The 26,544-nt window shown below is 38.9% G+C and overlaps 1 protein-coding gene across 1 annotated transcript in view; it reads left to right on the top strand.

The window, feature by feature from the left end:
• Window positions 1-26,544, top strand: part of LOC122814382 (zinc finger protein 850-like) — a 221,475-nt gene that overhangs the window by 177,156 nt on the left and 17,775 nt on the right. Inside the window, exon 10 of the mRNA XM_044086966.1 lies at window positions 7,168-7,287. Coding sequence (XP_043942901.1) covers window positions 7,168-7,287 — 120 coding nt within the window. The remainder of the gene's footprint in view (window positions 1-7,167; window positions 7,288-26,544) is intronic.

Genomic DNA, 26,544 nt, shown 5'->3' with positions numbered 1-26,544 from the left:
CCATGACTTATTGTGAAGTACACCAGCTTCCTGTTTTTGCTTTGGCTAATTATTATAACTTTTATTGCGTCGAGAATACTTCTATCAGTGTTGTCACAGGACAAAGACAACTCTGAAGCTTGTTTACTAGTAAAGTGAAGGGTTCAGACATAATGGTTTACAGTAGTTAAAATTGTGATTATTTTATGGTTTGAAGGTTTTCCTTTTCCTGTTAGTTCTTGCTTACAGTATTGTACAATATTTATTTCCTAAATTCAAGTTGTGGGTCTTAAAATCATTACTTTGGTGTTTTGTATATATATCACATTGTATCTACAACTGCAGTTGTTCCAAGGACAGTAGATCTTTGTCCCTTGTTAATCCTGTCATTTTCAGAAGAGAGTGATATGATTTCACTGTTGCACATGCATCGTGGTCTCAGTTTCTAAAGAAGGGGTTGTGGATTGGCATAACTGTTTCTCACTGTGAAAAGCATGTCTAGGTTTAAAAAAGCCTTCTATGGATGTTGGCCTAGTAATCACCTATGAACCTATGAAGCCTTGTGCTGTCATGAGTTTAAAGTCTCTAATAAATGCAGAGATATGTCTGATATAGAAGCATAATATGAAGTGCCTTAATATGAGATATAGAAAAGGCGGAGGTCCCAGATTGAGCAAAAGTAAATCCTGTGTCCTTTCTGAAGTCCAAACCTTAGCTAAAGTAATATAAAAATAAGACTAAGGCTAACAAACTATTTGCGGTGCACTTTATATCCTTGGCTGTTGGGAAGCTGTAGTTCAAAGCAATTTTCATTTAAACCTTGTGTGATGTTCCCACTCTGGACCAGTAATCAAGGAGGCTGAATCCTCACCACTGACACAGAAGTGGTACGTTCACTTGGAACAAAAGTGGATGCACCTAGTATTTCCAGATGCAGCTGTCTGCATTAAGCGCAATTTCCATTAAGAGCATACAGTGAACACACTCAGTTCAGGGTCTGGATTTCTCTCTGTCTCCCTCCAGGTCACCAGTAAGACTCCCCCACTGGCACAGCTATAGAGTCGAGACCTCTGCTGAGTGCCAAAGCCAAGTCCTGCAGCACCCTCTCTGTGAAACCAGTGCTTTGTGTCTGTGCTCCAGGTCGCTAACAGACATGTTGTTTGATATTTGATTCACACACACACACACACACACACACACACACACACACACACACACACACACACACACACACAGACACACCCACACTTACTAGCTATTTCCCCTTCTACCAAGACTATAAGGTAGTTACACTGCCACAAGATACCCTGATGCCGGCTCTTGCAAGGGAATCCAGTTATACTGAGTGAAATTAATATTAATACAAATAGTTTGATCACTGCAGTAAGATTTCTAGGAGTGGCCATAGTGTCACCAGTAGATATAAGTACTCTCAAAGGTTAAAACGTTCTCTAAAGGAACAACCACTATGAAAAGTTTAAATATATTTAATAATAAATAATAAGAGAACATGAACTTACTAAATATGTATTTACAATAAATACCAGAGTTTCAGTAACAGGAAATATTAAAATAACACTTGCGAATAGATTCACACAGATACAGAAAAACCGTACTAAACTAATCTCACTATAGTTTTCCTGACTGATATAAAGAATTATTATTCCCTGGTTACTTACTAGTGCAAGGCAAGATGAAGTTAGGTGAGAGAGATCCTTATTTGTCAAGTTACAAAAAGGGTGCGCTCTGAGACTGCAGTCTCACCTAGTATTAAAACATTGTTTTAGTGATGGATTATAGAATGATATCACATACATCTGGTCATCTGCTATCTGCTTCCCTTGCAACCCCCATAGCTAGAAACTGTCAGGATTAGCACATAGTTGTCAGTAAAACACACACACACACATAGACACACACACAGACACACACACCTCCACCATTCCAGAGTAGTGATTAGCTCATCCCAATGACAATGCAGATCTTCCTAGTACAGACCTAACTCTGGCTGCATTGAGAACTGTCAGATACAATCTTTAAGGCCTAAATTAAGTAATTTAATTTCTTACTATTTTCCAAAATCAGGTGGATTGAGATTAATGTCTTCTCTTCCATATCCTCTGTTAAAACATATACATTTAAACAGTTACAATAATGCATGTGCATTTCTTTTTCTGTCTAGCAGGGCACACTGTTAGTACATTTTTAACACAAGCAGCTTTACAAATACATTTTTCAACACAAACATCTGTGCAGTCAATTTGATGTACAAGTGACATATAATTATTTACAAAATTCCAGCTAGCTGTAATGGCATATGTTACACATCCACTGCCCTACTTCTCCTGGCATAACTGGCAATACCTCACACCTTGATCTGACCTGTTTTGGAATTTCACACTGGTTTTTATTCATATCATTGGTGCTTGGGAAGCTGTAGTTGAGAGGTTTTCATTAATCTTTGATCTGGCCTATCTTGGAGTTCCGCACTGTTTTTTCATTGAACCTTGATCTGACCTATCTTGGAGTTTCACCTGGTGTTCTGTCCTACTCGCCAACAATGGTATATCTTTTGGAATCAGTGTTTTACTTATACGCCATCTCCAAATATGTTATGCATAGCTACACAAGATTTAATTACTGCTAAAAAATGTGCCATCATTTCGAAGAGTTTAAAACAATCTCAAATGAATATTAGAACCATAAGATATGTGTCTCAGTTGTGTCAACCTGTGGGTTAATGGCCATGTATTTGCATTTGATCTAAATCAGTCTGTGCCCTTTATTGTCTCTGACCTGTAGCACAGTAATCTTAAACTTATGGTAAGTAAATACAAGTTGCAAACCAATGGACTTTAACCATTAATTTTGATAAATGTGAATGGCCACTAAAATATATACAAATAGTGTAAAATCTGATGTGCTGAACAAAACAGATGGCCCAAGCCTTTCTGTGTGGCATAAGTCAGGAGAAACCTTAATGTTTTATCAGATATAGGTTAAAAGATAGTGAGATTCTTTTAAAATAACTGGGATGTTAATTAAGCAATAATATACAAATGTGTATGGGTATGTTGGGATTTGCCTACTGTATCGCAAAGGCAAAGCCCGAGTGATTAAATAAAGCCAGCGTTGGGTAAATCCTGATAACACCCACAAACAATAACATTATTTAAGAACGAAATTACTTTCTTAAATAACGTATTTGTATAACTGCAGTTCAGTCTTCTTCTGCTTTGTCTTCTGAAGGCTGATATACTTACCGCACATGTATATGGGACTTCCGTTCCTATGCTTGCACAGGAGAAATGGCAGAGAAAATCTGTTGCTGTTTTTTTTTCTTTAACTATTAAAAAAATAGAGATTTATGAGGGACAGCACAAACATATAAGGAAAATCTGGTAAGTTTCTGTTTAGTTTTGCAGAACATACCTGATTCTTTTTATTATTTTGTTCTGTCCCCTAGCTTATGCTAATACAAAGTCTAGCTACTGATTGGTACTTCAAAGGCTGGACTCTTTTTTTGTATTGTTATATGTTCGATTTACAACAGACACTTTGGTTGGTCTGTCCAGTTGGTGTGCTCATTTTTGAACAATAATGAGAATTTGTTGTGTAATAGTAAAAATACTTTTAAGTATAATCTCTTTCCTACTAGGATGAACACACTTTCCTTTTGCTTGGTCAGCAAATCCAGTAGTATTTAGTCTAAAGGATAAGCTAAAGTTTTATTGGTCAAAAGGAGTTTACAGTCATTTTTTTTTTAATTTTTGATTTTTTTTGACAAGATATTTTAAATTAAAAGGGTTGGAGAGTGATACATAATCGAGTTAGAAACTCCAACTTGAATTTAGATTATCTTTGGCCATTGTTTTATAATGGACAGACAAGGTGAAAAACCTGGCAATTTGCGAGTGATAAAACACATATCTGCATCTCCAATTTGTAAAATGTGACCAAAATAAGCCTTGTGGAGCTTCCATTCATGCTGCATTGAAATGGCTGAAGTAAGCTGTACAGTGGGTGGACCTTCTAAAGGAAGGGTTAAGGTCTTCCAAGTGACAGGTTAGTGTGAATGGTATCTTAAACCAACTCAGTGATGGCATTTTATTATTGTTTTTTTTCCCCTTGTTGTAGTTTTTGCTGTATTTCCTATTCAAATAAAAAAAGTGAAGCTGGATTATGACATTAAATTAATGAGTAAAAAGATGTTAAGTTATGAGTATCGTGAGGCAGATGGCAAATGGAGTGGTTATGTCGATATAAGGGGAGAAAACAAAACACAGTTTAGAACCTCTTTCCAGGATTCCCAAAAAAAGGTTGATAAGATGAAGGTAATAACCTTTAACTGAATTCATAAACGTGACCAACTACTGAGGTACAGAATTTTTTGTACCTCTGTTGGTCTGAAGCCACTCACACCGTTACCTGAAATGAGTGTATGGTGGCACACCCTTACCTGTATGACTATATGGTGGAGTATCATACAGATTTGCTTAAAAGTCACAGGGTGCATCAAATATAAACTTTTCTCACTGATTTTCCATTTCCACCAGACCTTTTTTTTCCTGTACACCTCTATGGTCTTAAAGCATGTAGCTGTGACATTTCTACAGGTAGTGAAATGGTTGCATTTTTATCAGTGCAAGACCCCACACTGGGTAGTCACTTTTTACTGTGCAGGAAGTGATCCGATAGAAGCAGATAACCCAAGCTGTTCATCTGGCAAAAAGAACTAAATTTATGTTATGAGCTTCTCCGTTACAACAAATATTGCTTTTATGTTGGATAAAGAGGAGCTCAAAGTCAGATGTCTGGCTTTTTGGTAAATCCCTGAAGTAAGGAATGTAACTGGTGATTTCCCACAAAGAACTCTTACAGTAAGTTGCACACACGTCTATACTTGTATGCAAAGTTCCGTAATGGCCCCTGTCCTCACCTTGACATCATTGCTTCACCTAGTAGTTATGTCCAGTGGTTTGTTCAGTGAGGGATGGTCAGTGGCATAGTATAGTTCAGCAAAATCCCGATTTAGTTATTCCTTCTTTTGAATCATTGCTTAACACTTAGACTTTGCACTGAAATTCAGCTTAAAATCTTAGCTGAACTTTGCTAATACATTTCTCAATGGGGACCAGTATTTGTAGGAAAGTGCTTGGCTTAAGAATTTTTCTACATTTGGTTCGAATTCAAGATGTATATATGTATGTATGTATGCCTTTCCAAAAAATGTCACTTTGTTTCAGAGATTGAGTAGTCTGGCCTTTTTTGACATAATTCCAGCTTGAAGTACACTTTAGTTATGATGAAAAGGCATTCATTTCAAGAACAGAGATCCATCAACCTAATTAGAAAATGCAAAAGTGTTAATTCATTAAGGGTGTGAATTATTCCTTAGAAAATTTAGGAATGTCAAAGTCTGTCCTTCAGATATTTTAATATTTTAAAACCACTGCAACTCACATTATGAAAACAAAAACCTTAACGAATACTTTTTTGTAATATTTAAAGTAGATATAAGAGCATTAACAGAAAAAAACATGCAATAAATTCTATCCTTGTTAAATAATTGTAACATTTATTTCATTTTCTAAAGCAGTATATTCTAATTTCCGTAATGTATGCTTGAGCCCAAATTACAGACCTCAAACACAAACACTGTTAGAGAACTCTGTTTGCTGTCTTTATAGATGTCACACCAGTACTTCAGATGAGTAACATATTCAGTGTACATGTTTTACATTTAGACGTCGAACATCCACTTGTAAGTTTCCAGAGCAATTAATCTTCAAACTGCCCTCTATGACATTTCAGCATGTTATAAACTTAGTTTGAAAACCATTATTTTTGTGTACTGTACAAACTTTTAATAACCAACACTCATTAAAAAATCCAACTTACACAGCTGTTTGGTTACCTGTTTTACAAAAATGTCTGCCCCTCTGCATTTTACAGTTAACCCCTCATCCTGTACCTGCGTCACTTGTATCCTTTTCAGCACAAGTCTTGAGAATCATAAAACCATTTCAGTAATATTCTTTATTCTTTCTATGGATCAAAACTCTGCAGCTCACTTCCCCAAAAGTAAGTAGTTGTTAGTCCAGAACCACTTTCGCTCTATAAATGTTTGTGGTGCTGCCTAGTTGGTTTTACTTATTCTGATATACTAGTAACACACTTTTGTTAGGCCTGATATTCACATTTTAAATTCATACCCCTCTTTTCTTACTCTGTACATCATCCTGCTTCTTACCCAAGTGAAGCTTTGTCTCGTACTATTTATATCTCCTTTGTAATGTTATTGTATTAACCAGTTAATCATTACTTTACTTGTGCTGGTCATTACCGATCTTGCTCCTTCCCTTTTATCCTTCACCTTCCTGAATAGCTTTTCTCCTTACTTATTTCCATCCAAACAAACATGAATCCTATACTTACCTCTGCTGGTATCCTCAAGGGTGCACATTTTGTTTTTTAGTAGTAACATTTACTGTACCTGCAGGGGTATCCTCTGGGGGGGGGATTCCCATTTTGTGTCGTACAAGTTTAGTTGGAGCGGGATTCACTAACCACTCTTATTTGAATTCTGATTTATTCAAATAACAGGTAAATAGTGTTTTGATTAAGATCGCAGAACTGTTAGAGCAAGGAAGGTTCCCATTACCCAAGGGTCATCTTTTGTTGCCTTTTTTCACAGTACGATCTAACTCTGCTTGCATTACAATAAATGCTGTGTTCTATTGTTTGTTACCCTTTTAATACCATAAACTACCTTCCTCTAAATTTCCATTGGTTTTGTCCTTGCTTACTTCAGTCTACTCTCATGTTTTCTTTTCAGTGTCCTTCTCTTTCGCTAAGTCCTATTACGTCCATCTGCCTCCTTGTTGATAACTGCTTTAATAAATGTCTTATTCCTGTACATTATTTTCTACTCTGGTTTCTCATAAACCCCTTTTACTTTGCTATATGTATTTCCTACCACATATTTGTTATTTCCTGTTCTATCTGTTGTGTATAACAGTTCCCTGTGATTGTACTAATATTCAGATTTTGTACTTCTAAAACATATTTATATTATCCTGTTGTTAATATGCTGCATGAGCTTGTGAAGCTTTTTGTGTTTGTTCCTCCACTGAGAAAAGTCTTTAGTTAAAACAAAGTTTAAAAAAAAATTATTTTAATGTGCAGGATACAACATTCCCCCAGAGACATTGTTACTACTATTAAAAGCAGTTGATGGAGTTCCAGATGGTGATATAGAAGGGAAAAGTACCACGGAACAGAAAAATCTTAAAGATTACCTGTACAGTAAGTAAATACCTCACTAATTATGGATTTTAAACTGTGTTCCTTAATGATTTTAATGTCTTACAAAGCTCTGTTTAAAAGTATAGAACTGGAGCATTAAAATCTGATGCTGTGACTAAATAACATCCTAAGTAAATGGGTTTATCACACTGGCAGTTGCAGTTAACTGTAAATTGATAGATGTATGGAAGAAGTCTGTGCATTGTGGTTAAGACAGTTTATTGTTCACATTTTTGAGTAAAACTTAGCAAAACTTCAGTGGAGATCGATGTAGTCAAGGGCTTACATGGAACTTTTTGCAGTTAATGATCATATGTGGTATACATTTGCATTGTTTTAACTTCCCTTTAGATTGGGTAATGCCAGTTTACCTGACATTAAGCACAGATAACACACACATCACTAATACACTGGACAAAAGCCACTGTTTCAATTATCCCGCCAATGAAAGTAGATGTACAGAATGCAGTATGCAGTCGGCAATGACATTTAATGTCAGCTGGCTACATATACAATTTATTAAATTACAGTTTCTACATGCACCTTTTTTATTTTGTTTTGTTTTTTATTCTTATTTTGTTCCACTTGTTTTAAAAACAGTGAATTAAAAGCAAATCAACATAATATTTACTTTATGAACTGCAGTGCAACTTAAGTCCAGAAGAGACAGTATTATGTTAATTGCAGTAAACAGTAGCTTTTATAATGGATTTACTGCTAGAAGTGGGTGAGTCAGTTATCCATCTAGTAGCCAGGACATCAAATAGCGCAACCTTCACCACCCATGAAGGTTGCTGTACTTCAAAGAAAATATGCAATCCTCTTTTTGAAGCAATGTTAATCCACAGTGAATTTGCTTATGTTTAAATGTGTAAGTAGACACACACACACACACACACACACACACACACACACACACAAACACTGAATGGCAAATGCAAATGGACACATATCACACATGCACTCTCAAAAAAACAGGTTCAGCATCTGGCCCTCACAACTTCCCTTACAGTACACAGTACAAATACAATAAAACTTGTGAGAAAATGCTTCATTCCATTTTTAGTGGAAAGACAGTTGCACTAACCAATGTTGCTAAGTAGAAATTACATTAGCAACCACAAAGAAATTCCTCTGCTATGGAACCCAAAGATGTCAGAACATGCAGAGGAAAAAGTAAACCAACATTTTATTGCAGTCATTAAGTGCTTTCATCTTCAAATAAGACTTCTTCAGAGTAACGGATACACTTCTAAGACCAGTATATTTATACAGAATTCAAAGTAAATCATTAAAGCAGAATTTTTACATCACTTCCTGTTGCTTTTCCTCTAAAAACATTACAGTGACAGACCGCTATTTTCTAATGTATTGGGTATAATTTACCGCACACAATTTAAAAAATACAGTTTAAGACTCCTGCCTTATCTAAAATAGTCAAGAATTTTATATTGAAATGTATAAAACTATATAACCTTGCATATTTTATAGAAAAGCCCATTCTCCTAAAAACCTATCAAATAAGAACCCTACTACAGAAACTAGAAACACAGCAAATCACAACATCATCATCCCTTGAAGTCACTTCTACAGCTTCGCTGCTCTAATTTTCAGAACCAGAGATGGGGAGATCTGTTCATTCAGACCTGGTGGAACATTAACATTAAGATGCAACTGCCAGACCAGTTACCAGTATTCCAAAGCTGCAATATAAAATTTGTTACTATTTTAGATAAGGTAGGTTTCTTAAACTGTATTTTTTTAACTTATGTGTGGTAAATTGTACCCAGTACAATCAAAAATAGTGGTCTGTCACTTTGTTTTTCAGAGGAAAAGTAACAGGAATTGACATAAAAGTTCTGGTTTAGTGATTTACTTTGAATTCGTAAATACTGGTCTCAGAAGTCTTAGAGGTTTTATTCTGAAGAAGTCTTATTTGAAGATGAAAGTGCTTAATGACTAATACAATTTTGGTTTGCTTTTTCCCTCTGAGTGTTCTGTGACATGTTTGGGTACCATAGCAGAGGCATTTCTTTGTAGTTATTAGTTTCATTTGCTCTTCTGCCTTGCCAACTTTCTTTGGTTATTAGAAATTACATTGCACAGATGCAGGAGAAACAGACTTCATATGCACTTGTGATACTGCTCTTCCAGCTGCTAAGTAAGCATGCAGATATTTATTTCATGAACCTGTTGTGTCTTAGTAGGTGGTGCGCACACCTTTTGATTCCAACAGGATTTGAAGGATGTAGGTTGTCTCACCACACCAAATGCTTAGGTTCGTGTTCTACTACTGACACTGTAGTGCACATAAAGGGAGTGCTGCAGTCTGGAGGTGCTGTCTTTCAAAAGAACTGAAGCACAGTCTACATGAACTGGTAGTAAATCGTTGGACTGTAAAAGGTTCCATGACACTTAGGGTTTCATGAAAAATACTTAAAATACTTCTCCATCCAATGTAACTTTTAATAAACTTCTCCTGTCCTTATTGCATATTTTATAAACTTCCACATATTTGTTTTACTCTTTTCTTATACTTATTTCGTATGTTCACTTCTTAGGTATATTTCCTTTTGTCATCCTCCATTGCTTAATTTCTAGTCTGGTGTTTACATGTAAAAGAGACTCTTGTCTTTCTTCCATAACCACTACTCATGACACACACACACACACACACAGACACACACGCAGACACACACACACACACACACACACACACACACACACACACACCTTATCTTTAATTCACCTAATCCATTATAATGTCCTTATGCTTTTATATCCTCTTATATTCACTAAGCCTTTTATATCCTCTTATATTCACTAAGCCTTTTATATCCTCTTATATTCACTAAGCCTTTTATATCCTCTTATATTCACTAAGCCTTTTATTGTTTTCTTCCAGTTCTGGACATATCCCCTGAGCTATGTCTCAAAAGTCTTGTATTTCTTCTAACTCATTAGTTGTATCTGCTTGTTGGCCAGCCTTGAAAAGAATACAAAAAATGTATTTTCTGTAATCATCTTCTGCCTTCTTTCCTCTGTTACTTTTTGTATCTCCTAATTTAATTTGTTCAACCTGTCTTCAAACTAAAAATTCCTCACTACATTTACTACTGATCTTTTCTGTCTTCCTGCTAATATTCATGCGCTGTCTTATTTATCTGCTTTCTTACCATTTGCTTTAATCATGTTGTTTCTTGCTGCTGCTTTGTACTTTTCTTTAAGCTCTGTGTACACCATACACACCCTTAACAATCGAACTAAAGTAGATTCTTGCTTTCTCATACATTGCTCCATGAAGGTACGTAAAAAGTCGGACCATTTTAATTCTTCATCCCCACCTTGTAAAGCACCCTACTTGTTTACGAGGTTAGTCTTCGACCCCAAATTCCTCTGTGTTACATAGTAAACACCTTCAGCATACTTTTTTATTTTTGAGTCTGTTTTTGGTAGCATAACTCTTTCAATTTATAACACGACCAGATATCTATTATTATTATTATTATTTTTAACCATACGTTTCTCCTTTCTTCAGTGCATACTTCCTCTTTTGCAAATTTCTTGCCTAATACCTTTATTACTCATCTGAAATGTATCTATTATTAATACTCCATGTCTCCCCATGCACTTTTCATTTTATCCCTTTAATTGTCAGACATTTTAAACACACGTATCTTATTATCCCATCTTCCACAGGGACATAGTTTCTTCGAGAAGTACTCCTTTTATGCGTAAAGTGGTATCCAAGTTTACTTTACACCAAACTACCCATCCCCAAGTTTTCTTTCCTGAACCTAAAAATGAGGGAGAAAGGATACCCCATCCCTTGGATGTCCACAGGCAATGTGGGTACTATCTTGACAGAGCTAAATTTTTCAGATCTTTGGATCAGTTGTTCATTTCTTGTGACTGTAAGAAGGCACACCTTGTGTCAAAGCAGAATATTTACAAATGGTTATGTAAGGCTTTTATTTTTGTAATACTCACCACAGTAAAACTATTCCATGCAGGGTCAAGGCCCACTCTACCAGGACCTCAGCTTCATCTGTGACTTTTTGGAAAGGGTTGGCTTCTAGAAGAATTGTAGAAGAAACAACTTGATCCTCTGTACATAATTCTACAAAACAAGATAAACTTGATTCATTTTCTAGATCAGGCTTTGCTAGGACCACTCTCCAGGGGCTCCTGGACTCTTGTCCTTCCACGTCCCAAAATCTATAAGGACTGGTAATCTTTGCATATTAGCTAGGCTTCTGTGATCGTAATGAAGAAAATAGTACCGTTGTATGAATAAACTTTAAAATAACAGTAGATGTTTGAATGATCACTGCTGCCATACACACTCCTTCCCTCCATCCTTCTTGTTTCTTAGTGTGTTGGATTTGCCAGGTTGTGAACTTTTATGTTTTTTTTTTTCTAGTATTATCTTTTCAGGGCTCAGCCTCTCTCTTGGCATGAAAGCTCTGAAACACTTGGTGCCCAGACCTGTCTTTTTATTCAGCTCAGCTCAAGCTGACTAATAGTGTGGGCATGTAAATGTTGCCCTGAAGCTTTGGAAGTTGGCTGGCTGCTGTATCCTTGCAGGATAACCCATATATCTTAGACTACTGCAGCAGTGATCATTCGAATATCTACTGTTATGGCAAGTTTACTTCCACAGCTGTACTTTTTCCGCAGAGGGAGATTATCTTGATGCTGAAACACCAGTGGCCACCAGATTTGGAATTGCCATTAAGGACAATTTGAACCAGTGCAATGGCCAGCTGATGAGATTAAAAAAAAAAAACAGACAAAAATATTTCTCTTACTGTACTAGACATGCTTCTCTTCAGTATTAAAATCAAAACTCTACAAATTTGGAAGAATTAATTGGGTTTAGAGATTTTTATTTAGGCCATGTGGGGTACATCTGTGTTGCCATGCTCAAGTTAAAATGTAACAGACTGGGAACACCTGGAGACCTAATCAATTGTCTGGTTCAGAGTGGGTCACCTTTTGACCTTGTGAGAGGTCCTACTTTAAATCCTGATAGAATACCTGGAACAACACAGTGCAAACCTGTGTCCTCTGTAGTCATAGTTCCTAGAGATCCATGATTTCTTACCAGAATACCTCAAAGTAGTAGATGAACTGCCAAACAAACCAGATTGTTGGTGATGATATATTACATGTACGCCATAGAACCATATCTTTTACACTACTTCACCTCATATTTACTGCACGTTTTACGAAGAAACCTAGCCCAGTTTAGCAAAGCAAAGTACCCAATTTTTCTTCTACTTTTATCTATTTGTCTGACAGCTGTGTTTCTGGACTGATGTTTTATTTCAGTTGTAGTTAGGTAACCCCATTAGCCACAAGTGCTTCTTTTTCACTGATGGCCCAGCAGCATTGTCTGATTAAATGACTTTCTCCAATTTGACTTGTAAGGAGATGAATGATGAGGGACCCAAACGCAAGACTACAGAAAGAAGCACGTGAGATGTTCATACCCTTAACCATCTGGGCTGTACTACCAGACAGATATTGTAATGTTGAAGTTTCATGGATAGATTGGTGACCACATAACTGGTATGATTGGTGACCACATAACTGGTATGATTGGTGACCACATAACTGGTATAGGACTTTAAAGCAATAACTTTAGACAATGTGAAACACCCACACAGATCACTTTCATTGAGAAAACTATCACTTCATTCATAGCTCAAAATACAAGGAACGTAATGTAGACTTTAAAGGAAGACTCCATTCTTTTGTCTAGTTTACTTTAGCTTAGAGTTTTTCCCCCCTGAAGTACCACTTTGATGTGGCTTGTTCCACAACACTGTTCAGTTGTTTTTGTTTCCACTTCTTTCCCTACCACAGCTCTTGCAAGTCCTATCAATTTTTCTTTTTACTCCGATTTCCCTTTGGTTTACAATGTACTTTGTCTCAGCTTGCATCACATAGGCTAAACAGCACAGATTCTATAGTTTTCAGTTTTACATCCTGACACTTGTGTTGCTGTAGATGGTAAAATACTAGTACAAAATGCATAAGAGCTGTATAGAAATTTTTTTTCTAAACAATTAGTTATTAAAGAAGTGTATGAAAACAATAGTATGAGATGTACTGCAGCACAACATACACAAACGGATAAATATCTTGATTGTTGGCCAGTGATGTGTTGCTTTCACCCATGTAATTCTACATAACAGCGCCGTGTTTGAGGCAGCTGCCGTTTGCCTTATTAGCTCTATGAAGTGACAGTTATTTTTTTTATTTTATTTTACTTAATATTTGTTCACCGTGAAAGTCCAACTTGGAACAAAGCCAGTTTTCAGCGGAGATCTGGGGAGAAATGCTGCAGATGCATGTCTTTGAATGTGGGAGGAAACCCACACAAATGCAGGGAGGACATGCAGACTCCACACAGAAGGCACAAGAGCCTAGAATCGAACAGGAGAACCTCTTGCTGTGAGTGACAACGTTACTGCTGCACCACTGCACCGTCCGTTGTATATCAGAACTAACAGCTTTCACACCTAGTAAGATTGTGGGGTAAGGAGGATCCAGAATTTTGTTTTTAAAGACTACAACTTTTAACACTTTATAAAACACTGTTGTTTGCCTCTTTCTTATTGAAGAAAATGTAAATGAACCAGTAAAGGCTTAGTACCAGCCTCCAGTAAGTGTGAGTCAGAGTAATCTGACACTGTTGTCTTAGGCTATAGGAAGCCAGTAACTCCAGGCATTATAGTAAGTGAATGGAAAAAAAAAAACTCTCATTCTTCTGATGTCTGTTATATCATAATAAAAGGACACAAACTGCATTCTGGGAGAAGGGCAAAGAAACTGAAAGCAAAATCACATCACATAATATATTATTTTACAGTAGAAAAATGGCTTATTGTAAATAATTTTCCGTTGTAATGTTTACATATTGTTCTAGTAACGTTCAAGGTTTAACCTCACCTTATAAAAGTAGGGCTTTTAATCTGGCTAAAGCCTAACAAGGTTGATATTATTTTCTGTCAGGAATGTAAAGTTGCTCAGCATGTGTGTCTTAAAGCCCTTTTGGAGGGGATACCTGCTTTTAAGCCTTAATTTTAAGCCTTAACTCTGGAGCTAAACATGGGGTCTTGCTGGGAAAAAACGCTCATTAAGGTGGTCCCTACTAGAGAAGAAAGGCGATAAAGAAGGCAGGTTGGTGACAGGAAGATATAATATGCACAGGGAGAACTTACTATAGGGTCAGTTTATAGCCTGAACAGAGATAATCCTGACTTCTTTACTAAAGTTTTTGGTGAACTTAATCTATGGGATTTAAAGTTTTAATAGTAGTGGACTTCAATACCACTTTGAATGCAGTGTTAGACAGGAACAACCCCAAGTCCACAGAGCACAATAAATCCCAACTTATCTTTATGAATGTAGGTGATAGCACGGACCTAATTGATATTTGAAGATTCTTGCACCCCCAAGAACTGGAATATTCCTATTCCTCTCATCAAGGGGGCACATCTAGTATACTTAAATTATTTTTTTTTAAATTTCTGAAGAAATGGCCAAGGGCAAACTATAAGGCTAAAATCCCTCCAACCCCACTCACTGACCCTGAAGCAGTTTTTTTAAGCATGGATGTATGTAAAGCTGTGAGTTTAGAGATACTCTGGAGGTTTAGACCCCTTAATTTTCAAAAAAAGGGGTTTGCACTGTGGCACATTAAGGATAAGATAGGGTCATACTTACATTGCAATCCATCTATTCAGTATGACCCTTCGGTGTTCTGGGACTCCGCCAACTTAGAATTTCAAGGTGTATGCAAATGGGCAAAGAGACAGATACTTGGAAAATGGGATGAATAAATTAAGGGCCTAGAAGTGGAGGCACATACAATCTGGTAAAAATGCAAGATGTGTAAATTTAAAGACAAAAAATACAGTTCGGGTTTATAAGATTAAACAAACCGCTTTAAATTTAACAGAAAACCTGCACAACTATACTTAGAGCATGTATCGTTCTGCAAATGGATAGAAGATAATACGCTTGGGAAGCTGCTATCCTATAAAATCAGATCAGACGCTGTAGTAGCAGGAGACAGATCCCTAAACAAAACAGCAACATATATCACTTAAGGGCATTAATAAAGATTTTCAACAGTTTTATGAAAAATAGCACAGTAATGGCAGCTCCTCCAATGTACACCGAGAGATAGTCAGCCTTTTTTTTTTTTTTTTTTTTTTTTTTTTTTTAACAACAAAGAAAGATTCCTTACCTATCAGCTGAAGCCCATGAAACATTGTCGGTGTTAATAAGCCAAGGAAAAAATTGTAGAGCAATTGAAGAACTTCCAATAGGGAAGGCATCCGGTCTGGATAATATCGGTAATAAACTATATAAAATTAGCAGACAATGTGGCCCCTGGCTTGTTAACACTGTACCAGGCCTTTTAATAAGAGGGTCAGCTCCTCACAAGCATCTGTTATAACATTTAACATGCATAAAGATTTGGCAACAAGTTTTTCTCTTGTTTTTGTATAGAATATTGAATCTTATTTTGTTCCATTTCTTTTCATGATGGTCCTCAATGAAAATGCATTCTGTGTGTTGATGCTAAATTGGACAATAAAATGTAATAAAGCTCTACAGAAACTGCAGCTTCCCCGTCGGTGACATCACTAATTCCTGTATTTGTGCCCCAAAACAAAATCCATGTAAACAAAGCATCTGTTTTTCTATACTTGTCTTGAAAGTGATCTGACATTACATTCCATGATGCCATAATTTCCTGAACTGAGAATCGTGCTGACAGTCCATTTCCACAGTTGAAGAATAAGGAAACATATATTTAGTCTGATCACTGAGGTCGCTATATAAATTTATCAACTGCATTATTCTGAAAAATCATTTGTAACTTGTTTCTCACAACATAGTCACATGGTAGTCTCTTAAATCCTACCTGCATTTTGTAAGGGATAATACCAAAGCACCCTGACCAATCGTACCCTTCGAGAGGTAAGGATACCCAATGATAAATGGAGCATAGAATGTAATGTTTTTTGATCACTAAAAAAACAGTGGTCAAGAGTTTATAACAGCATAAGATACCCTGACCACTTATTATCATTGTAGTAAATGGAAAGATAATGAAGTAGCTGTTTAGTGTTACAGAAAGAGGTAGAAATTTAGATAACTTGGCGTACCTGAAGACATGAAGGACCCTGTGGTTATAAATGGCCCTGGGGTTCGCAGATTAGTAGGGCATTTAAAGCAAATTGCAGCGTGCACAAAATATGATATAAAGTAAACATAGGCAGAAAGAATCAGCCTAGACACCTATGCCTGGAGTTGGTATGATAAAGTTATGTAAGCTGATTCTGATGAAATCAATTGGTATTGACGAAAGCTCTTAACTACTTGCAATAAATTTATTTCTGAAGACTCACAACTTTAGTGCTCTTTTTGGTTTCAAAATGTTTTATTCAAGCACTATTGCACCACTTTTTTGGTTTTAAAGTTATGTAAGCACCAAAAACAAAACTGAATAAGTATAGAAAAGATTTATACGGTTAAAGGAAGTAGCGTACTATAAAGAAAGCTAGTCCAAGGAGGATGAAGAAGCAAGAGAGCCAAAACTGCAAAAAATGCATCTGAAATTACCCAGTATAGGAAATGTATTTATTTATTGATTGATTGATTGACATTTGTTGACCGGGAAAGTCCACTGGGTCAGAAACCCATTTTCAGTGGAAGAGCTGCACAAAAAAAATCAAAAATTTTAAACAAAGATAGAAAAATTAGTAGGGAGATATATTTACAATTACATAGCCCAAGGGTATAAATTTAGATGTACATAGAAGTTATCATACACTATAAAAAGTATATATATTACATGCAGAAAAATGCAACCATCAATATAAATTTAAAAATTATTATACATAGGGAAAAAACACTAGTAGTAGAGAGGAGGAACAGAGGTGTAAAAGAGGGAAAAAAGAGTAATAGATGTGGAGGATTAAGGAGGCTTACATTGTACTCCACATGTACAGGTGGGATTAATTAGATAGTGGGTTTTTAGTGCAGCTTTAAAGGCTTTTGGGGAGTCTAGTTGAGTAATGTAAGAAGGAAGGGCATTCCATAGTTTGGCAATGTTAAGGGAATATAGGGATTGCCCAGCTCTTTTGTTGGGTTTAATAATGTTTAGAAGTTGCTAGCATAATTGTAGACCTGAGAGTTCTAGTTGGGCTGTATGTGTGTAAGATAGATTGAAGTGTAGGGCAGTTACTTGGTTAAAAAAAATAGCTTATGGGCGAGAGTTAATCAAGCGTAATAGAGTGTTGGAATTCAAGCCAGGAGAAGTTAGTAATGGCATTACAATGGTGTGACCGATTGGACATGCTGGAAGCAAATTTAGCTGTCATATAATAGCAGGATTGCAGTTTGTTGCAGAGGGATGTATTGTGGTTTGTAAAAATGGGGCTGCTGTAGAGGAGGGGAGGGGATAAATAAAATGCTTGCTAATTGTATTTTTGTTTATCTAAGTAAAGTTTATGTCTGTATAGTTTACCAAGCTTGAAGTGTTTTTTTTTTTATTGTGCTGAGTATATGTTGTTCGAAAGAGAGTGTGTTATCAATAATAATTCCTAGAAGTTTAGAGGTTGTAACCTGTTCAATTTCTGTGTTGTTCAGTGAAATAATCTTGAAGTCTATGTCTAGAGGTTTTGATGTGAATAGCAACAGCTTTGTTTTCATGGGATTTAGCATTCACTGAGCACCATTTAGCCATGTTTCTATGGAATTGAATGCATCTTGTATGATCTTTTGGAGTTTGGAGAGATTATTGGAAGAAGAAATGATAGTTTAATTGTCAGCATATTTGATGAGTGTACATTGTTGGGAGGTTTTATTAAGATCATTAATGAATATGTTAAAAAGTAGTGATCCTAATATGGATCCTTGTGGGACTCCTGTATTATTGATCAGATATTCTGATTGTTGTTTTTGCCATTTAACAGATTGTTGTCTATTATTTAGATAGGTGGAGAACCAAGTTAACACGTTTGGGGAGCATCCTAGTTTTTGTAATTGTTGTACTAGCTTAGGGTGTGTTACTGTGTCAAAGACCTTTGATAGGTCCAATAGTAGTACTGATGTTATTAGGCCGGCATCAAGAGCCTTATTAACAGTATCAGTGAGGGAGAGTAAAGCTGTAGTTGTACTATGTCCAGCATGAAATCCATGTTGAGTGGGGAGCTAGGCGATTATTATATCTAAGGTGATTTAGTAGTTGGGTGTATATGCACTTTTCTAACATTTTTGAAAGTGGGGAGAGTTTGGAAATTGGCCGATAATTTGAGAGATCATGTGCATTTCCAACTTTATGTAGAGGAGTAATGATAGACTTTTTCCACAGTTGGGGACATAACATTCAGAGATTGAATGGTTAATTAGAATACTTACAGGATAAGCTATTGCTTTGGCTGCAAATTGCAAGTATTCAGGAGGTAAGTTATCAGCAGTGTGTGAGCAGAGTTTGTTTGTTTAGCAGTTTAAGTATTAAGGATGTAGATACTGGTTGAAATGTAAAGAGGGGAGCAGTTGGTGTACTGTCAGAGGTAACCGTATTTTATATAGAGATAGAAGCTCGGGCCATTTGTGTGGCTTTCTGAGAGTTGGGACTGTTTTTAGTAGATGAGTCAATAGCTAGTTTCTTTATGGTGTCAATGAAATGGGTGTTAAACATTTGAGCAATCTGGGGAGAGTCTTTGTTAGGAGCAGGTGAAGGATTTTGAATGTTACCTGGATCAAGCATGGAGGATATAGGCTTCCAGAATTCTTTTTGATTATTTTTTGGGTGGATAGCTTTGTGGAGAAGACTGTTTTCCTATCGGTTATGACTAGATGTTCATCGTGTTTCACTGTTGCAGTTTTTACTCTTGGGTTATCCTGCTGACAGGCTACCCGTAGTCGGCCCAATTCCAAAGTCTAGGTCCACCGTCAGTTGCTATCGCCTCTTCCCTGACGTCGGTGCGCCAGGGGTATAAAAGAAGCAGCCAACGCCATTTTCTTCAGTCTTTCTTGCTGCGCGGTGCCCGAAGAATAAGCAGTTCACAAGTGCCGGTCGGCCGACTCCTGAGATTTTCAAATCAGAATTTCAGATCTGAAGTCTTCATTAAAGCTAAGTACCCCATTGGGGAAACTTTTTTGTTGCTCCAGACCGATGTCAGAAAAAGTTAACAGTTGTATTTCTTGTGGTTTTCACTCTTACTGTATTCCTTGCCTAGGCCCTGATCACAACGTTGCTAGCTGTCGGTTTTGTGCTAGATTTAACCAACGCACTATCAAGCGTCGGTTTGATTTTGCTTTCCATTACTTTGGCCGAAGATATAACTATATAATGCCATTGGATCAGCCGACGACCGCAGTTTACAAAAAACACAAGGAGAAGGAAAAGGATAGGCATCCGAGGTCCAAAACTGACGACAAAGCCTCTTTTAGGCCAGTCGCCGGTTCGTCGGTTCTCAGTGAGGTGCTTTCGCAGCCCCTGGCGCCCGCTACCTCAGAGCCACAGGCTGCTTCCGACTCCCACATGGAGCCAACTGAGCCTCTGGATACTTAAGGTATTTGGTCCTTGGAAATCTCAGATGGGTCCGGAGCCGATGAGCAGACATCGGCTTCTGAGGGTGTTTTCAGACCTACACAGCCATACATTAAGCCATCCTCAGCTTCAAAGACAAAGACTAAAGCATCATTAAAGACAAAGAAACAAGTACAGCATTCTCCTACTCAGACCACCATGCCTAAGAAACAAATGCTCAAAATGGCCGAAGACCTAATTACTTTGATCAGGCGCACCCATCCCCCTCCTGATAAGAGGCCTAGGCAAGAGACAGAGTATGATTCTTCTGATCAGGTTTCCATTTCTTCTGATTCCTCTTTTGAACAAGATTACTCCATGCTTTCCTATGAGGATTCTGATGCTGAAGAATCCATTCCTTCAGCCTATCCTCCTGAGGATTATTATTTTAGAGAAACCTTACATACCATGAGAGAACATTTCCACTGGGAGAGCCAAGATTATTCTGAATCTAAGAAAAGGCTCAGAGATTTTCTGCTTCTTCCCCAGCACAGACCCCTAGCTATTCCACCTGTGCTAGACATTGTGGACGATGTATTCACAGAGTCCAGCCTGTCCCCTGACTCTCTTCCCCCTGCACCTGCTAAGCCAGACAGATATTACAGGGTTCCTGATTCTCATAAATTCCTGTATAAAAACTCCACTGCTGACCCAGAAACTATATTTCAAGGCCCCAAGGGGGTTAAATCTTCCACTGCAAAATACCCTGTCCCCTCTGATAGGGATTCAAGGGCTCTAGACAGATGGGGGAAAAAAGTCTACACTTCTGCTACCTTGGCTATAAGGGCCTTAAATTGTCAGTTTCATATGCTTAAATATCAGCAATATTTAATGTCACAGCTTAAACAGAAAATGTTGACAAATACTGAATGTTCAGAAAACAAAGAATTACAGGATGTTCATCGTGTGACACTGCTGCAGTCATTACACTTGGGTTATCCTGCCGTCAGGCGGTTCCCCAGTCAGCCTGAGTTCCAAAGTCTTGGTCCGGCGTTGGTTGCTGTCACTTCTTCCCTGACGTCAGTGCGGCAGGGGTTTATAAGATGCAGCTGATGCCATTTTCTTCAGTCTTTCTTGCCGCGCAGTGCCCGAAGCAGAAGCAGTTTGCCAGTGCTGGTCGGCCAACTCCTGAGGTTTTCATTCCGAATCCAGAACCAAAGTCTAACAAAAAGCTAAGTACCCCGTTGGGGAAACTTTTTCTTGCCTCAGACCGATGTCAGTAAAAGTTATTAATTGTATTTCTTGTGGGAAGCAAATACCTCATAAGGATTTCTACTCCTACTGCTACAGACCACCCTCTCAAACTCAGGAACCCCACACAGCCTTCCTGAAGACACTGGAGAGTATGAATGTCTCTCCAAATACCATCATTTTGGGAGACAACTACCCAAACATAGACTGGGAACATTACTCAAGCCCCAACACCCTAGCCCAAAGGTTCCTAGAATTCATAAACTCAAATGCAATGGAACAACTAGTCACCATTCCCACAAGAGGAGACAATATACTAGACCTGATCATCACAAACATGGGGACAAAATGCTCCACACCAGAAGTACATCCCTCCTTGGTAAGATCAGACCATAAATTAATCTCACTGGAAATCCACATCCCGCCCCCACCCCCTGCACAAAAGACCACAGTGAAGAACTTCTCAAAAGCAAACTTCACACTTCTTAAGACTGAAGTGGTGTCTTTCAAGGCCCCTGGGCCAGTGGAAACCACAACCCACACTGCTGAATCCTTTGCAAATGCCTTCTATGGGCACCTTCAAGAATGTATGGATCATGCAATCCCAAATAAAACCAAGACCCATTCCCCCAAAGGCAGGCGCCCATCTGGTGGACCCCAGCCATAAACAAACTTTGCAACAGGAGGAGGAAGCTACTACATGACAGAGCAAAATCCCTAAAAGGGAAGGCATCTCTGATCAGTACTAGCAAAAAACTACGATCACTCATAAAATCATCTAAGGCCAACTTTGAGAGAAAAATCGCAAGAGACACAAAAGACAATCACAAGGCCTTCTTTAGCTATGTTAGAAACCTGGGTGGAAACTCCCAGATATGCTCTGAGTTAGTCCAAAATGACACAAAATACACTGAACCCACTGACATTGCCAACATTCTGGCAGACAGGTTCAGTGCAAATTTCTCCTCCCCCTCCCCCCCAAAAGGAGAAAAAACTATCCTAGCAGAGTGTAGCCTCCCTAACATCTCTGATGCCCAGGTGAGAGCCGCCCTCTCTAAAGCTAAAAACACAGCATCAGTGGGACCGGATGGTGTCCCGGGCTGTGTGCTACATGAACTCCAAGAGGAACTAAACCCACACATAAGGCTGCTGTTTAATCTTAGCCTTACTACAGGATATGTACCCAAAGAGTGGCATACGGCAACAGTGGTCCCACTTCACAAAGGCGGTGCTTCTATGGACCCTGGAAATTACCGCCCCATAAGCAGACGAGCCTGGTCTGCAAAGCTATGGAGAGGATCATTATGGAACTCATAAACAAAGACATTGGGGACCTACAGACATTGGATCCTACCCAATTTGGCTTTGTCAAGGGCAGATCCTGCCTTTTGAACTTGGTCGACTTTTTTGAAATGGTCACTAAGGCCATTGATGAGGGTAAGGCAGTTCACACAGCCTACCTTGACCTTGCAAAAGCCTTTGACACAATACCCCACTCGGGCATCATAGACAAACTCACCAGCTTAAATGTAAACCCATATGTCACAAGATGGGTTGCAAACTGGCTGAAGGACAGAACCCACAGGGTCAGAGTTGCTGGAGCTATGTCAGACTCTAAGCCAGTCACAAGCGGTGTCCCACAGGGCTCAGTCCTGGGACCCCTCTTGTTCGGCATTTATTTTTCCGAGGTACAGGCAAACATAGGAGGATTGTGGCTGACAAAGTTCACAGATGACTGCAAACTGGGCATCATAATTGATACTCCAGCGGACACAAACATCCTTCAGAGAGGCCTCATAGAAACGGATAATTGGTGCCAAAACCATGGCCTTAAGCTGAACGCCAAAAAATGTATAGTCATACCCTTTGGGAAAAACAAGGTACCGACAAATTACCACATAGGCGGTAATCCATTAAGTACGGAAGAGGTAATCGGGGACCTAGGAACCCAGGTTGACAGTAACCTCTCATTTGACACTCACATTGCCAAAGTGGTTAGGAAGACCTTCTATATTGCCCACCTTATCATGAAGGGTTTCACATCTAGATCAAGAGAGGTCATTGTGCCCCTGTACTCTTCTCTTATCAGGCCAATGATTGAGTACAATGCCCCATTTGGGATGTATCTCACCCGACACCTGCAGCAGTTGGAAAGACCCCAAAAGTTCCTCACCAAGAGGATAAAGGGTCTTAAACATATGTCATATGCTGCCCGACTGAAAAAACTCCAGCTCTATTCAGTCGCATACCGCCTACTCAGAGGTGATCTGTGCCTGACGTACAAGGCCATGTCCAATCCTGAATTAATGGACATGCTCCACCTCAGAAAATCCAAATCCATCAGAGCCACGAGAACAAGTGACTTAAACCTCAACACAGAAATAAATAGAGCGTGCTGGAGGGACAGATTCATAACCCAGAGGCTCCCTACACTCTGGAACAGAATCCCAGTCCATGTTAGGCAGAGCCCCTCACTGACTCTATTCAAGAGAAATCTCGACGAGTGGATGGGAGATCGTAGGTTTACCCCGGGGGTCATCTCTGTGTCACTACTAGACAGAGGCATAGTAAACTAAACCCTAAAAGGGCGTAGTATTCTCATCCTAAGGGGTGGTGTAAGCCACATACACTCTGGCTAGGCTTATAAATGCCCTAGGGCAGATAGCCTAGTACGAACCTATGAACCTACTGTATCCCATGCCTAGGCCCAGACCACAACGTCACTGGTTATCGGGTTTGTGCTAGGTTTAACATGCGCACTATTAAACGTCGGTTTGATTTTGCCCAACATTATTTTGGCAGAAAATTTAATTACACCATGCCATCGGAACTACCGACGACCGGAATTCATAAAAAGCGCAAGGACAAGGACAGGCATCCAAGGCCCAAGACTGCCGATGAGGCCTCTTCTAGGCCGGTCGCCGGTTCCCCGGTTTTCAGCATGGTGCCTACGCAGCCCCTGACGACCGCTTCAATAGAACCACAGACCACCTCCGACTCCCACATGGAGCTGGCTGGGCCTTCGGACGCTCTTGGTATTCAGATTACCGAACTTAATTCTACAGAGGGAACCGAAGTAGCTGAACAATCCACAGCTTCAGAGGGTGTTTTCAGACCTACCCAGTTAACTATTAAACCCTCTGTTAAGTCTAAGCCTCCCTTAAAAGCAAAGAAACAGCAGCAATCTCTAGGACAAGCTTCCATGCCTAAGAAGCAAATGCTAAAAATGGCCGAAGACCTAATCACCCTGATCAGAGGGTCCCAACCCCCCCCAGATAAAAGGCCCAGACAAGATGCAGACTATGAATCTTCAGACCAGGTGTCCATTTCCTCTGACTCATCCTCAGACCTAGGGTATTCCTTACCCCCTTATGAGGATTCTGATGCTGAGGAATCTATTTCATCAGCCTCTCCCCCTGAGGACTACTCCTTTGGGGAGGCCTTACATACCATGAGGGAGCATTTCCACTGGGAAGACCAGGGTTACTCAGAATCCAAGAAAAGGCTCAGAGACTTCCTTTTCTTGCCTCAACACAGACCCCTTGCTATTCCGCCAGTGTTTGTTAGATATTGTGGATGATGTATACACTGAATCCAGCTTAAACCCTGACTACTTACCACCAGCCCCAGTTAAGCCAGATAGATATTACAGAGTCCCTGACTCTCACAGATTTCTATACAAAAGCCCTGTTGCTGACCCTGAAACTATTTCTCAGGAACCCAAATGGAATAAGGCCTCGTCAGCTAAAAACCCAGTCCCCTCTGACAGAGATTCCAGAGCATTAGACAGATGGGGCAAGAAAATTTATACATCTGCAACTTTAGCCATGAGAGCCTTGAATTGCCAGTTTCACAAGCTAAAATATCAGCAATTTTTAATGTTTCAGTTGAAACAAAAGATGCTTCCAGATTCTGATCCTCCTAATTTGAAAGAAATGCAGGATTTATTGCATGCAGCTGAACAAGTGGGAAAACATACTTTGCAATGTGGTTTTGATTCCTTAGAGGCCTCCTGTAGAGCAGCAGTTACAGGCTCTGTCATTAGAAGGCATGCTTGGTTAAAAGAACATACGCTACCAGATCATGTTAAGGCCAGATTACTGGATGCACCTTTGCAGTGTGATATGCTGTTTGGAGTTAAGGCAGAGGAGGTATTAAAAAAGATAGAAGATAAGGCAAAATATATGCAAACGGTCAAAGATTTCTTACAGGTTCAACCTCCTCGTTTTAGCAGAAATTGGCCAACAAAAAATTGGTCCTTTCCAGTTACAGACAGACCTCAAAGAGGCAGATATAGACGTCCAAGAGGTAGAGGTCAGACACAAGGCCCTTACAGACCTCGACAATGGGGTACTCCAGGCCAGAAAGAAGGGGAAGACAGACATCAACCTTATAAAAAAACAGTCTCAATGACTTCCCACTACAGCTGCCAAACAGTTGTCTCTTGGCAGCCCCCTTAGGAGGAAAACTGTCTCTTTTCTATCACAATTGGCATTGCATCACCAAAGACAAATGGGTTCTCAACATCATATCTCAAGGTTACAGGTTCCACTTCCACACTCTTCCAAGGTTAAAAGGAATGCCAAATCTGTCACCAAATCAATGGGCAGAGGCTCAAAAACAGATTACAGCACTCATGGACATGAGAGCTATTCAAAAGGTACCACCACAAGAGCAAGGACAAGGATTTTACTCAAGACTCTTTCTGGTTCCCAGAAAGGACAAAGCCTGGAGACCCATTCTGGACCTTTCTTCTCTGAATACTTACCTGGATATTCCAAAATTCAAAATGTTGACACTACAGCAGCTTCTTCCCGTGCTGGGCAAGAAAGCTTGGCTCGTGACTTTGGACCTCAAAGAGGCATACCTGCATGTCCCTATCAGACAAAACTGTAGAAGATACCTCAGATTTCTAGCAGGTTCAATTCTCTGCACTGCCCTTTGGCTTATCTACTGCGCCCAGGGTTTTCACAAAGTGCCTGGCACCAGTAATTGCATTTTGCAGGCAAAAAGGAATTCAAATTTACCCATACCTGGACGACTGCCTAATCCAAGCAGAGAGCAAGGACATTCTTCTAAAGCATCTGGCGTACGTAAAAAAGTTATTAAGTTGCCTGGGGTACACAGTAAACGAAAATAAATCAAAACTAGTGCCCTCACAACAGATAATATTCCTGGGTGCCAGCTTAAACACAACGGCCCACATGGCTTATCTCACGCCAGACAAGCAAGGACAACTGACTCAGTATTTTCATTTAATGGCAACAAAGACCCAACTCCCTGCAAGACAAATTCTTCAGGCCTTGGGCTACATGGCATCTTGCATACTACTAATTCCATATGCCAGACTGCATATGAGGAAACTACAGTGGTACCTAAAGAGTGTATGGACTCAACACTGTCAAAATTTGGAAACAGTTATACCACTAATCCCTTGCCTA

Source organism: Protopterus annectens, chromosome 10.part0 (genome assembly GCF_019279795.1).
Source record: "Protopterus annectens isolate FY-2018-M chromosome 10.part0, PAN1.0, whole genome shotgun sequence".
In the NCBI taxonomy this organism is placed as follows: Eukaryota; Metazoa; Chordata; order Ceratodontiformes; family Protopteridae; genus Protopterus; species Protopterus annectens.
The sequence above is the reverse complement of the archived record's forward strand: the minus strand, read 5'-3'. Positions and strand labels throughout refer to the sequence as shown.